Here is a 14,552-nt window from a genome sequence, read left to right on the forward strand (position 1 = left end):
GGAGAAAATAAGTTATGTCGAGTTTTATGTTGACAGCCTGTTTAATAGTTCTGAATTCAAAGTTTGTTGCTTCTGGGTTTACTCTACCGGCGGGTCGGTCATACCTATTCACTTTTAGGAACGGGTTTTTATGTTGACAGCCTGTTTAATAGTTCTGAATTCAAAATTTGTTGCTTCTGGGTTTACTCTGCCTGCGGGTCGGTCATACCTACGCACTTTTAGCAACGGTTTTTTTATGTTGACAGCCTGTTTAATAGCTCTGAATTCAAAGTTTGTTGCTTCTGGGTTTACTCTACCGGCGGGTCGGTCATACCTATTCACTTTTAGGAACGGGTTTTTATGTTGGCAGCCTGTTTATTAGTTCTGAATTCAAAATTTGTTGCTTCTGGGTTTACTCTACCGGCGGGTCGGTCATACCTATTCACTTTTAGGAACGGGTTTTTATGTTGACAGCCTGTTTAATAGTTCTGAATTCAAAGTTTGTTGCTTCTGGGTTTACTCTACCGGCGGGTCGGTCATACCTATTCACTTTTAGGAACGGGTTTTTATGTTGGCAGCCTGTTTAATAGTTCTGAATTCAAAATTTGTTGCTTCTGGGTTTACTCTACCGGCGGGTCGGTCATACCTATTCACTTTTAGGAACGGGTTTTTATGTTGACAGCCTGTTTATTAGTTCTGAATTCAAAATTTGTTGCTTCTGGGTTTACTCTGCCTGCGGGTCGGTCATACCTACGCACTTTTAGCAACGGTTTTTTATGTTGACAGCCTGTTTAATAGCTCTGAATTCAAAGTTTGTTGCTTCTGGGTTTACTCTGCCTGCGGGTCGGTCATACCTACGCACTTTTAGCAACGGTTTTTTATGTTGACAGCCTGTTTAATAGCTCTGAATTCAAAATTTGTTGCTTCTGGGTTTACTCTGCCTGCGGGTCGGTCATACCTACGCACTTTTAGCAACGGTTTTTTATGTTGACAGCCTGTTTAATAGCTCTGAATTCAAAGTTTGTTGCTTCTGGGTTTACTCTGCCTGCGGGTCGGTCATACCTACGCACTTTTAGCAACGGTTTTTTATGTTGACAGCCTGTTTAATAGCTCTGAATTCAAAGTTTGTTGCTTCTGGGTTTACTCTGCCTGCGGGTCGGTCATACCTACGCACTTTTAGCAACGGTTTTCTATGTTGACAGCCTGTTTAATAGTTCTGAATTCAAAGTTTGTTGCTTCTGGGTTTACTCTACCGGCGGGTCGGTCATACCTATTCACTTTTAGGAACGGGTTTTTATGTTGACAGCCTGTTTATTAGTTCTGAATTCAAAATTTGTTGCTTCTGGGTTTACTCTGCCTGCGGGTCGGTCATACCTACGCACTTTTAGCAACGGTTTTTTATGTTGACAGCCTGTTTATTAGCTCTGAATTCAAAGTTTGTTGCTTCTGGGTTTACTCTGCCTGCGGGTCGGTCATACCTACGCACTTTTAGCAACGGTTTTTTATGTTGACAGCCTGTTTAATAGCTCTGAATTCAAAATTTGTTGCTTCTGGGTTTACTCTGCCTGCGGGTCGGTCATACCTACGCACTTTTAGCAACGGTTTTTTATGTTGACAGCCTGTTTAATAGCTCTGAATTCAAAGTTTGTTGCTTCTGGGTTTACTCTGCCTGCGGGTCGGTCATACCTACGCACTTTTAGCAACGGTTTTTTATGTTGACAGCCTGTTTAATAGCTCTGAATTCAAAGTTTGTTGCTTCTGGGTTTACTCTGCCTGCGGGTCGGTCATACCTACGCACTTTTAGCAACGGTTTTCTATGTTGACAGCCTGTTTAATAGTTCTGAATTCAAAGTTTGTTGCTTCTGGTTTTTTTCTACCTGCTGGTTATGACTGCTCTCTTTTAACAAGGGAATGTGATCAATCTATCAACCAGTAGTGTAGGTAGTCCATAAAAGGACAAGCTGTTGGTAGGCGTCGATGTTCTTGGAGGACAAAACTAATAGTCCTATTGCTGATGGAACTTATGGTGTGCCTGGGGGTTTTCTTGTGGTAAACTTTTATTCTCTTTAATCCGATATTATGTATTCGAGTTTATTTCTCATTACCCTCCTCGACTGCTTCGGTGGCTTCGTCAGTCGCGAAGTCGGGGGACACCGGCATCAAACCCGGGTTGGGTCATATCAAAGATTTTAAAAATGATCCTTGCTGCTGCATTGCTTGGCGCTCAGTACTCAGGGATTGGAGCTAGGAAACATGACTGGTTGGTACTGTTTCAGTATAATGTGGCATGATACTTCAGTGACAGCAGCACTAAGGCGGCATGAACTAGCCCCACCACAAGAAGACAGAATATCTTTGTACACACACCTAATGATTCCTCGTCGTAATATGACTGAAAATTGTTAAGTAAATTGACTAAAGGCCTTTACTCCCCAGGCATACTGTACATACATGTATTAATCGTCTCCAGTGACTCTCATATGTCACTGTTCGTTAAATAAGCGTAATTCGAAGCCGAGTACGACAAGATATGGAAGTGTTTGTGTCGTCGTCATGTAATTCGGTCACTGATTGCTTTGCGTGCCTGATATTGTTGGACTTCGTTTCTGTTCTCTATGTTCTGATCTTTTTATGTTGTATATGTCAGCATAAACCAAGATTCTATTGGTGGATTGAGAGTCTCCGAGGCCTGGTCCGCTTGCATTGTTTTCATGTTTGTCTTTATTAATTCTGATGTTAACACAGCATTCCAGACCTTTGACGTCTAATAAATTACAACTAACATTACTGCATTTTTACACCCAATTCTGCACCAGAGGATGTATAAGTTGTTTCTTTGTAGGCATTTACATGAACAGTTAGAATAAAACCCCATTATCGAGGTAAATTGACCAGAGGCCATCGGTTACAAGAGACCATCGGTCACTTGTCAACTGTCACGATCTCCTTTGATTTTATTCTCCACATACCCTAATTTTTCAACCTCTTCAGCTGGCAATATTTTGAAAAATTCTGAGAGAACTTTGGGGTTTAGAGAACAAATTTGCACAGTTTTATGACGCTTACATTTCTAGTGACACGAACGAATCATTTTAGCATCATCTTGATGACAATTGCTTGGTTAAATTCCACTGGAAAAAGTGCTTTAGTGATCAAAAAGTTGAGTGAGTGAGTGAGTGCATGGAGTTTGACGTCGTACTCAACAATTTTTCAGTCATATGACAACGAAGGAATCCTTAGGGTGTATGTAATGTGCCTCCCTGTAGCAGGACGGATTTCCACCGCTCTTTTATGTAGTGCTGCTTCACTGAGACGACTTACCGAAGGCAAGTAAGCCTCCCCGCCCGAGCCATTATACTGTTATGGGTCAACTAGTTGATGCTCTATCCCCCTTCATGCTGAACGCCAAGCGAGGAAGTTACAACTTCCTCTTTTAACAGTCTTAGGTGTGACTCGACCCAGGATTGATCCTGGACGCTCTAACAACTGTGGTATCCGGGCCGGTTGAAAAAACTGAAGATATACCCTTTAACTCCTTTTAAAAGGAATGCTAATATCCGGCGTGGCAGCAACTGAAAGGTAAGTGCCACTCTGACATTACCCGCCTCCAAGTCATCATATATATGAAAAAGTTTGAAGAACGGCATTAAACACCAGTGTGAAACTTGGGTTTTTGAAAAGCAGAATGTTAGTCAAAGAATCTCGCGAATGATATATGGTTTGTTTGTATGGTATACGGTATGGAAGGTATCAAAACTATAGATGCACGTATACACGTTATATAGACAGAACCACGTGTTATACTATGGTATTTGTTATCAGTACTGATTGCTTACGTCTGGAAGGCCCTCCAAGGTTGCTTTACTCATATAGAACTGACAACGGTCACCTGGGAAAACTATATCAGTTAAACTTACCTCTCAAAGTAAAGTTTGTATAGTTGACGATAAAGTACCGCTATATCTATATACATATAGCCTCACGAGATGCATTTATGTTGTTTACACACACCCAATGTCTACTCATTGTCATATGACTGAAAAATTGTACGACGTTAAACCCCAAGCATACATACATATACATTTACTTGTATATTGTCATTTATTACTTGACGTCTTACTCTGTATTATTTATAATTGCATATTTCCTTGACATCTGAAGCCAGTGACAGCTTTTGACTAAGGATAAATTAGTGTAGGAACTAGTGTATGGACGATTTCTAGATGCTTAACAGCACGTGTTATTGTAGAAGTTTGTGCCAATTCCTTTATAAATGTACATATAATGTATGTCGGTTACTGAGAAGAGAATCAAGGTCACGTGACTTTCTTGTAGGCGGTCAAGCAACGTCCTTTCTGTGTATCAAGCCTTGCTCAGAAAATGCGACTGGTCTCAGCCAATTAAAGCCGGTCCTGAAACGATTAATAAACAATGAGTAGCGGTTAAAAGACAGTTTGGGAGGCTAATGGGATGTCGTTTAAGTTATTTCAGCAGCATCAGGATATGGCGAAAATGTGATGTGATCTCGATATTAGGCTGTCAGGTTTTGATGAGATCTAATCTAAACATGTCCCATCCGGAACTCGGTAAAACTTTTTACTACAGCGAGAATGGCGAGTTTTCTCCAGATGGCGTCAATGTGATGGGCTTCGAAGGAAGCCTAACGAGCGTTAGCAACGAGCAGATAAACAGGGGTGCGGACTGCAGATTTCAAACTATGACGAATAATATGGCATGCCACGGAGCTCCGAAAAGGAAAGAAAGTTTTGGCGCTGTTCCCTACATGAAAACGAATCCTACCCGTCAACAACGTCATGGACGACGGAACGTCGGTTCGCGACCAATCTACCGACATATCCCTCATCGAGATAAACCTCCCCACCTGGTAGCTCGACGGAACGCTCGGGAGCGTCGCAGGGTGCAGGCTGTTAACAACGCCTTCTGCAGGCTCAGAAGACACGTTCCATACGAGAACAAACAGAAAAGACTGTCCAAAGTCAAAACTCTGAGATTCGCCATCGACTACATCAACAAGCTAAAGACCATGGTGGAAGAACACGATTCAAGGTTGGGTTCCCACCAAACTAATGGGATACACGAAGGTAGCCTGCCGAAAAAAACCCGGTGGACCAATGACAGGTTCTTTACGGTAAGAACACCAACACATTCAAATGGACAGTCCATTTGATTTCTGTACTTTTTAAACATCTTAATAGTTATAGTAAAAATATCTCTTTATATAGTTTAATAATCAAGTTTAAATTCTGCCTTGAATTTTTCTCAAAAACATGTTTTCATACTACAATTCCAGCGTTAAGGATGCGTCCGCGTACTTCCAGTTCAACTGATATTATGTTTAAATTTTGTCACGCTTTTATTGATGTTTTAATATATATATAATAAGCATTTGCTAAGCTATCGCTTACACTCATTAGTTTGAGAAGAAATAGGAACAGTTCATATGGGAGACAGTTCGTGATTAACACTGCACGCTTGATAAAATTACGGGGATTATATATACCAGAGGTATTGAACCTAAAGGCAGTAAGGCATTACTCTGACTTGATTATACCAGATTCCGTTTAATCACGTTGTAATTTAATTTAATCATTGGAACCTTTTGTGTTACAGACTGATTTAGAATCAGGAATCTGTTTTATTTTATATATAATGCCAATTTTAATATTTTTCCAACCTTATTAACTTACTTCAGTATAAAAAAGGGTTATAGTTCCTGTCTTACTATAACTATGCTATAACCCAGTATGTCTTAGCATATTAAAACTGGAGTAGCGTTCATAAACATATATAGACATGTATTGCTGACTACAAGACAGTTAAATCCAGCACATTTCATTTAGCAAAAGTATTTTTTTTTGTTTTTAGATTTCTCCATTGTAATTTATAATTGCCCTCATTTACTGGCGTTTGTTGCGTTTGTAGCATGTAGGCCTATGACACGCGGGTGGCACTACTGTCTTTTATACAACATATTTATTTTAATGTGTGAAGACTTTTCTATATAGCGATTAAGTAAGTGCACAGTATCTCATAATTGAACATTGACGACTTTTGCTGTGGATGTGAGTAGATGTTCGTTTTCTTTCTTGTACGTATATATATGTGTGTCTTGCATTTGGCTAAAGCTGTATCGTCTTCACACGATACAATTGTCGAAATGACGAAAAGTTCTACTATAGTCGAATGGAAATAGAACACGGGCCATTTCATGCAACTGTAAGATTCGACATTTCGCACTGTCTGAACGCGGCTTATGAAACAGATTCGTTCTGTTTTCTGTTTCTGTTCTGTTTCACTCCACTTCTCGAATTCGACGAGCGGGTCCGGCAAATCACATCGTGTAAAATTCGTTTTATTTTGTGATTTACCAATGACGAAATTGTGAGATCCATCTTATATAATTCATGAAATTCCCTTGAACTTTTATCCACATAAGGTTTGTCTGGGCATATTAGAAAGAACTGTGGGGGATACTGGGCTTAGGATAACAGTTCTGAGCCTCGTCATTATGCGTAGAAACAGACAATGTTGCAACCCCACCCACCCCCACCCACCCCCACCTCCGCCCCCGCCCATATACCGTATAACGTAGAAATCAGTATGGTTTTCTATACAACAACGCCAACATTCAAAATCAAACAAAAAATGAGAGGGACCTTTTTGAGGCATCCTGAAAAATAAATGTTATCTTAAATACAATAAACATTCACATTTACATTTCTCTGTTTTAAAATATATTTGCACTATTTGCTATTTGTTATCAAATGCTTAAATATCAATATTTGCTTAAAACAATAAAGCCGCCTTGTAATCTTTTATTACGGTATTTTAAACACTTTGGAACAATCATTATAATTTAAAAGTGTATACATTATATGATACAATAGCATTTTTATACTGAAAACACTTGAGATATATCGTACAGATATATATGAACAATATATCTGTTGTATATCTAGAAATGTTAGCCTCAGCATCTGACAATGTCAGCCTCAGCATCTGATAATGCCAGTCACAGTATCTGATAATTTCATTAATTGTTGTGCGTAACATATTCTTACGTGATTTGTTTGCATATAAGAACCAGAAATGTGATAAACATATATTGAAATAGAGATAGATATTCTTTCAACAAAAATGAATATATACATGTTTCTTGGTATAATTGGGAGGCTGGACGTGCATGGACTAAAGATTAAGATGCTGATCTGCGGTCAGATCCCAGGTGCGATGCTCATCCCATGATCGAAGAGGGATCTTTCCACATTACCCTGCATCCACTATTCTGAGACTATTCATTTATACGATGGTCTTATTCAAAGATTTTTAGAGATCGCTTATACTTCCATAAATATAAAACTGGCACTTTTTCGTGACATATTCTTTCCATGCACATAGACTCATATAGTGTATCTTTTTCACATTTGTCCTGTGATATTTTAAGAAAAGACCTGGTGTGGTAAGGTAGGAAATTGACCTCAGTGCCAGAAACTGTGCACCTCAAAGCAGCGAAACGGAATATAGCTGTGACAGACAGCTCTGTTTTACACCTTTTTTCATGTTATATGAAAAGTAAGTGAAGAGAATCGTGTATATTCGTGTTAGGCATATATAAGTCAAAAGGGTAGCCTCCTCCGTTCAAACTGAAATATATTTGTCTGTATTGGACATCAGAGACCTTTATCTAAAAGTTAAAAGTTCATCTTATGACTTGTAACTTCGAAATACAATTTCTTTACCTATTCAAGTTTGAAGTTACAAGTTACAAGTTCAGCTTGTAACTTCGATCAAGTCGTCTCTGTTTTAGAGAGCGGAAAATTACTGTATCACAAATGTAACTATTTGAAAACTATTTGAGTACTGCGTTAAACAAAAATGGAATAAATAAAGTTGTAACAAATATAACTTTAAGCCTTATACTTCTGCTACACATTACACATAACATAACAAGTTAATGACGGACGACCACATTTATTCTCAAGCGGGATTCACGTATAATTTCGGTATAGTTGCCACGTGTTACGTATTAGCATATCTTAACAATTATTGATTCAAAGTCATGTTAACACAAATTTAGTAAAAGTTGGCCTGTAAGTTTACTCACAAAAATGTATATTTCCAAATTAAAGACAATAAGAAGTGTTTGGATTCGACCCTTCCTCAAAGTGCTATTTTGTTTAAAAAGGTGATCAAATCCGAAAGATCCACTAAGATTTTTCACATAAAACACTAATAGTGCTAATCCGAACAAGGAGATTATTTCGTACTTCATCATTTTTATGCCATAATCAAGATGATAAATGATAGATGATATGATGTAATGCTAAAAAAGAGTTTTCAGTACAGACAACGAAATATGAAAGAAATTTGTACATAAAGTTTTGTTTGAATACTCTATGTAAGCATATATTAATTTTGTTGTGTGTAGGCCTATATATAAGATCTAGCTGAATGTCTGAACATCTTGTTTTCCTCAGACTGAGAGTGGCGAGAGGTTCGGAACCAGTGACTGGAGCGGCTACAGTAAACGACTCGAACATTATAACTCTCCTATCTGAAATTCTTATTGGTTCAAATACAGCGAACGACGCAAGGATTAAAAACTACCATGACCAGACCCTGCTATGTCTCCCGTCTGTTTCTCCTTCGCTGAACCATGTTATACAGTTTCGAATTCTTTGAGCTGTGTCGGTTGATAGTTGTACTTCGAATACTTTCCCTTCTCACCAGCTTGAGTTTTACGATAAAAAGAAGACTTAAGAAATCGTTTTCCGTGACAATGATGGAGGACTGAGGTAGCAGAGGGTTCACTGCCGGAGGAAATAAGCGCGAGGATGTTTGAGGACGATCTGTTGTGGTTCCCGCGGCGAGCACCTGCGCTTGTCGATGTGTCTTCGGGCTAACATTCCAGCTTTATCCAATTATTTGTTAGATCACGCTAAACTCGTATGGAGATTGTCGAAATGGGTTGATATCGTTCCTAATGGCTCGATTTCAAATAGAACCTGAGAGTGAAGGCGAAGTCTCGGAAATGGCACCATATGAATAATTAAGGAAGCTTGCCGCAGGGCTGTTGTCCCGAAAAGGCGGAGCGGACAAGGCCTCCCCTTGTCTGCCTACACTTCTACTCGGGACAGTTTATCGATGACGTGCCAACCTGTCTGAATATTTTATTACCCCATTTGAATTCGTATTCGTATAAAACTTTTCGCACGCAATGATTTAGGTTGCTTTGGCCAGCTGTGAGAATGTAGATATGCACAACTCCGTGAACAGAAACGATCGTAGTGTAAAATATATCAGAGGATATGCATGGACGAAAAATAAGTATGGTTATGTATTATGTGTGCACTCAAAAAATAAATCTGTTAATTTTAACAGAAAGCCTGTTGTCTGAGTGAGGCTAGAATGTATTCTGTTATTGCAGTAGATTGTTCTGTTAAATATAACACACATATTGTGTTAATTTAACATAAATATTCTAAAAGACTAACAGGATATTATGTTGAATATGACAGCATATTGTGTTATAATAAACATAATACATTCTAGCATCACTCAGAAAACAGACTTTCTGTTAAAATTAACAGATTATTTTTTCTTAGTGTGTAACTTATTTAATGAGATTTTCTTTTAATCATTATCTCCTCAATATATATTTGATGAATGGTTTGTTCATAGCGCTGTGCATAACATATAAGCCAAATCAAAGTTTGAACCATTTCTGATCTCCCAGGTTAAACGGTGGCTACTTACTGTGTTTCTATTAACATGTTGCTTGTTGTACATGACAATGAAGTTTAACATTTCCAATTAAACGATTACTAACTGTATTTCCTTTGCAATAATATATAGATGTCCCACGTATCGATGTATGCAGAAAGTTTGGTGCATTGTGTCACTGACGAAAAGGTAACTTTGGTAGAGAGTACGAGTGACAAGTTATGAGAAATGTAGAATGCTGTTTTGACAATTTTGTGCAACTTATCCCAGTATCTACATGTATCACATGTTGACCCCCCTTCTCGGCCGTACACGGGAAGGTCAACCTGCGGATGGTCGTGGGTTTTCCTCGGGTTTGGAACGCTGGCCGCCGTCTTATAAGTGAAATATTCTTAAGTACGGCGTAAAACACCAATCGAATAAATAAGTAAATTGACTGCCCACCGCCCCCCACCCCCCACTTTCTTTCCTGAACGGTGGTAGAGGGGTTATCGGCAGAGTCGAGAACCCAGAGTGTAATATGTATGTCTATCTAAAGTGCATGACCACTTCCGTGACAGAGATATTTTAGAGAACTCAGTGTTTGATTTATTCATAGTGTGGAATGACTGTGAAACTATAACATTTTAAAATGCTCTTAGCTTTCAAGAAGTATTGACTGCAAATGGTCGGGGGTGTCTATATGCCCGGTTTCCTGCCACCGCAATGCTGGTCACAAGTGTTTAATTATCGCTTTCAACATACGTGTAAACTTGGGTCATGTGACATAGCTGTTCCCACCATGGAACTTCATGCCCCACGTATTGACTGATTGATTGATTGATTGATATGATTGGCGTTTTACGCCGTACTCAAGAATATTTCACTTATACGACGGCGGCAAGCATTATGATGAAACCGGGCACAGCCCAGGAGAAACCCACGACCATTCGCATGTTGCTGAAAGACCTTCCCACGTACGGCCGAAGAGGGAGAGAAAGCCAGTATGAGCTGTACGTGGACTCACAGTGACTGCATTGGTGAGAGACTCCTGGTTCATTGGGAGGCGACGGCGTGTAAATCCTCTCGGATTTAAACTGTTATTTATTTATTTATTTATTTATTTTGTTGGAGTTTTAACTCCGTCCTCAATAATGTTTCACTTATACCACAGCGACCGGCATTATGGTCGGAGGAAACCCATGCACGACCATCTGCATGTTGCTGGAAAACCCACCGACGTACACGTACGACAGGGGAGGAAGCCAACATATAACTGGACTTGAAATCACAACGATCGCATTAGCGAGATGCTCCTGAATTACTGTGCTGTTCTAGCACGCTAACCACTAGACCAATGAATTGGTTGGTATATTAGACCACTCGCCCAAATGATATTTCAACTGTCTGGTGTTAGGTACTGTACTAATCGCCCAACCAACGTAAATAATGTTTGATATTAGTCATGCGCAGCCAAATAACACCTCCATTATATGTTGTTACTTTATCTGGTGTTCTGGTAATAAATGAAACTCTAACAATCTGGTGTTACGTATTAAACCACATGCGTAATTGTATAAGTTTAACTATCTGCATGGTGTTGAGTATTAGACCATGCGCCCAAATTTCACTTGAACTGTATGATGTTACGTACAACACCATGTGCCTAAGTGAAACTTCAACTGTATCTGTTGTTTCGGTTGTAGTTAGTTTAGATAGGATATACGCAGGATGATCTTGGAATGTTTACTGCAGTCATACAGATTAAGTGTCAGACAGGCTTCTTGATCCTCCTGAGATATATATATATATATATATTTTCATATCAGAATATTTTGTGTATATCTTTCCGGCTGGTACATTACCAATGAAGTTCAGAAAAATGCGATGAGAGTGCCGATTGTTGAGCGTTGACCATCGCGTTATACATGTACATTGAAAGCTATATGCATGTATTCTTATGTTGGACGACAATATTCGGCGGTTATTCTAAAACGACAGCTGTGTATGTTTCTATTGGAGGAAAGGACTTGTCAGAGGTTGCTGACTTGAATAAAAGTCCACCTTTCAAAAAGAGTTACGTCGGTTAAATCAGACTTAAGTCTTTACTGTCCCTAGTCTTCGAGTTAATGCTTTGGGTTGGGTTTTACAAGACTTAGGCTCTGTAAACACTACGGATTTGAAGAATACTACACCAACTGGATTAACAGTTTATTTCTGTTGAAATAATTTAAAAACAATTTCTCACACTTTTATCAACCTGTATAAGAAATTCATTTCAACACTCAAAACTAACACACAGGCAGACATTGTCTTAACTCCAGTCACACTCCGTTCTACAATGGGATATTTCTTGCAGCCGTTGGAGGCCTTGCCGAGAGGTATGCATACAATGAGCTGTTAGGTTGTTAGGCTAAGATCAACGTTGTCATGGTAATAACAACTAATCTAGCGTTACAACTACTCTGGGGCCATAGACATATACAGGTGTGCCAAAATTTGGATGTCAATCAAAGATAAGTGGGCATCTGCGCAATGAGCCATGTGGGTGTCGGGTGGGGGAGTTGGGAGAAGGCAATGGCGCTATAGGAATCTTCCCTTAAAATAGGAGAGCCTAATTATATTTCTGTTAAAGGGCGGGTATTGCTGACGTCAGTTGTAACCTGATAAAAATGTATTTAATATGCCTTAAATTAAATTCTGTGCCAACATCATCTTTTGGAACATTCTGGTATGTATTTCCGGTGAAATATTAATAGTGGAGATTCGCTGTCTAATTTGTCTATTATAAGAATGCAGAGTACACGTGTCCTCTAATACCCAAAACATACATGTCATAACTGAATATTAAAAAGGCTATACATCTGAGATTTTTGATCAGTAAAATGTATTCACTAAGAATAACAAAAATTATTGCCTTTCTGATTCGTGTAAAAATTATTCTAAAGTTCGAAAAAGTTATACTTCTCATTTTAAAGATTTTAGGAATTTTATTACCGATTTTGAACTGTAACACGTGCACAGACAAGTTTGATATTTTGTGAACCGCAACTATTTGCGCTATAGTGAACAAATAGCACAAATAGTAACTTTTATTTGCGCTGATCGATTTTCTGGCCAAAATTCTCCGGTATTGCCTCTAAATTTTGGACCATCTCTATTTACTTGAAAGATATCTAGGTATGGTGCCGCTAAAAGCACATGATAAATACACAACTTATCTTGTCCGGACTATATATTATCTTTTTTAAATGACCGCAAGATGTATTATGTCGTCCGGATGTGATATTTTCCATGTCCCTATTATGGCACCGAATATTAATATTAATACCAATATATATATATCCGTATAAACAGGAGGCACATACCCAATGCCCATTAATGTTGCGATTAAGATTGCTCGATTCAGTTTTACTCGGGTATTGTTTCTTGTGATAAGATTTTAAATTATCTCTATTTTATCAAGTTACGTTTAATAGTTACTTTGGAACATTTAGATTGTTTGGAGGGGGGGGGGGGATGGAGAGGGCTGATGAAAGTACATGTAACAAAGACGAGTTGCTGACACTGACTGGGATTTTATTCCACATAATTTGTGTCTGTAGTACAATGTACACAGAGATGGTATAGCGGGGTATACATATATATATATATATATATAAAAACCACTCAACACCGTATCTTGCCACGGTCTTCGATCCAATAGTATAGCATGCGATATATAGGCCGACAAACCCATGTCAATAGCCTGACCTTAGGTCTACTCCACGCACGGTTGACTTAAGCCAAACAGGATTACACGCGGACTGTCACAGAGCATCTATATGTCCTGTCTCTCCATCACAGTGCAAATCCCTGTCACCTGACACTCTAAGAGCTCTATCGATTTTTCTCTGTCATGTCTCCAAGAGGCATGGCCTTTAATTGGGTTACTCAGACCAGCTCACCTGCCTGTTTTTACCTGCTCTGCTAACGTCATTAATTACAGGTAGAGGACAGATGCTGAGAGTTTTAAATGTTGTTTCATTCAAGTATTACTTAACCGGCCCGAGATTCCATGAGGAAGGCAGATGACAACAGACGTATTTAGGTGACTGGGGTTAGTGGCAGGTGAGGAGATGGTAAAAGGGCAGAAGGCGCGGTGTATCCCTCGTCACTAGGTGACAAAAAATCTAAAGGCAAGGACGGTACGACCTCAATTTTGACATCAACACACCTCCCTGGGCCGTTCTCGTGATCTGCATATGCATCTATCGGAGGTGTGAAGTGGGTGCCAATGTGCAATCAGCTGCTGATCAGAGACAGCAATTCTGTCGTTACCTGGCGATACAGCATCCGATGGCCGACAGGGTCGTTGTAATCCCGTGTATGGATTTTCCTGCACCGAGCCCCATGCTAATGTTAATAGATCAGTCTAGCTAGGTCGTAATTGCTCCGGGCTGGGCTCTTGTGTGATTATATGCTGTATCACGACACAGAAGCAGGCAGGTCCGACCCTACCTTCAAAGCTCTATACCCCAGGCCAGTTTTGATGGCAACAGGCGTCTGTGTTCACCTGGGAAACTGATACATCACTAAAACAATGACCAGAAAGACTGAAGGTAAGTCGGTCCTTTTCAGTGATGGCGACCGTATTTGAAAGATGCCCGTATATACGCTGTTGTCAATTTAATTCGCGAAAAGTAGTATTATTGTTTCTTTGTTTGATCAGTGGAGTTAAAAAGTCTATATGTTCATTATAATATTCTTGTAATTCGTGAATGAATAATACCCTAACCTCTAATTTTGTGATCACCTGCATGGACAACATAAAGGTTACCAAGCCTTAATCAAATCTGATGATTCAGGTG

The 14,552-nt window shown here is 39.2% G+C and overlaps 1 protein-coding gene across 1 annotated transcript; it reads left to right on the forward strand.

Moving 5' to 3' along the window:
• Positions 1-4,546: 4,546 nt before the first annotated feature.
• LOC135463554 (T-cell acute lymphocytic leukemia protein 1 homolog) lies at positions 4,547-5,620 on the forward strand. The gene is made up of 2 exons (XM_064740849.1): positions 4,547-5,046; positions 5,611-5,620. The coding sequence occupies exons 1-2, from the start codon at positions 4,547-4,549 to the stop codon at positions 5,618-5,620; spliced, it is 510 nt and encodes a 169-aa protein (XP_064596919.1).
• The last annotated feature ends 8,932 nt before the right edge of the window (positions 5,621-14,552 follow it).

Source organism: Liolophura sinensis, chromosome 1, assembly GCF_032854445.1.
Source record: "Liolophura sinensis isolate JHLJ2023 chromosome 1, CUHK_Ljap_v2, whole genome shotgun sequence".
Classification (NCBI taxonomy): Eukaryota; Metazoa; Mollusca; class Polyplacophora; order Chitonida; family Chitonidae; genus Liolophura; species Liolophura sinensis.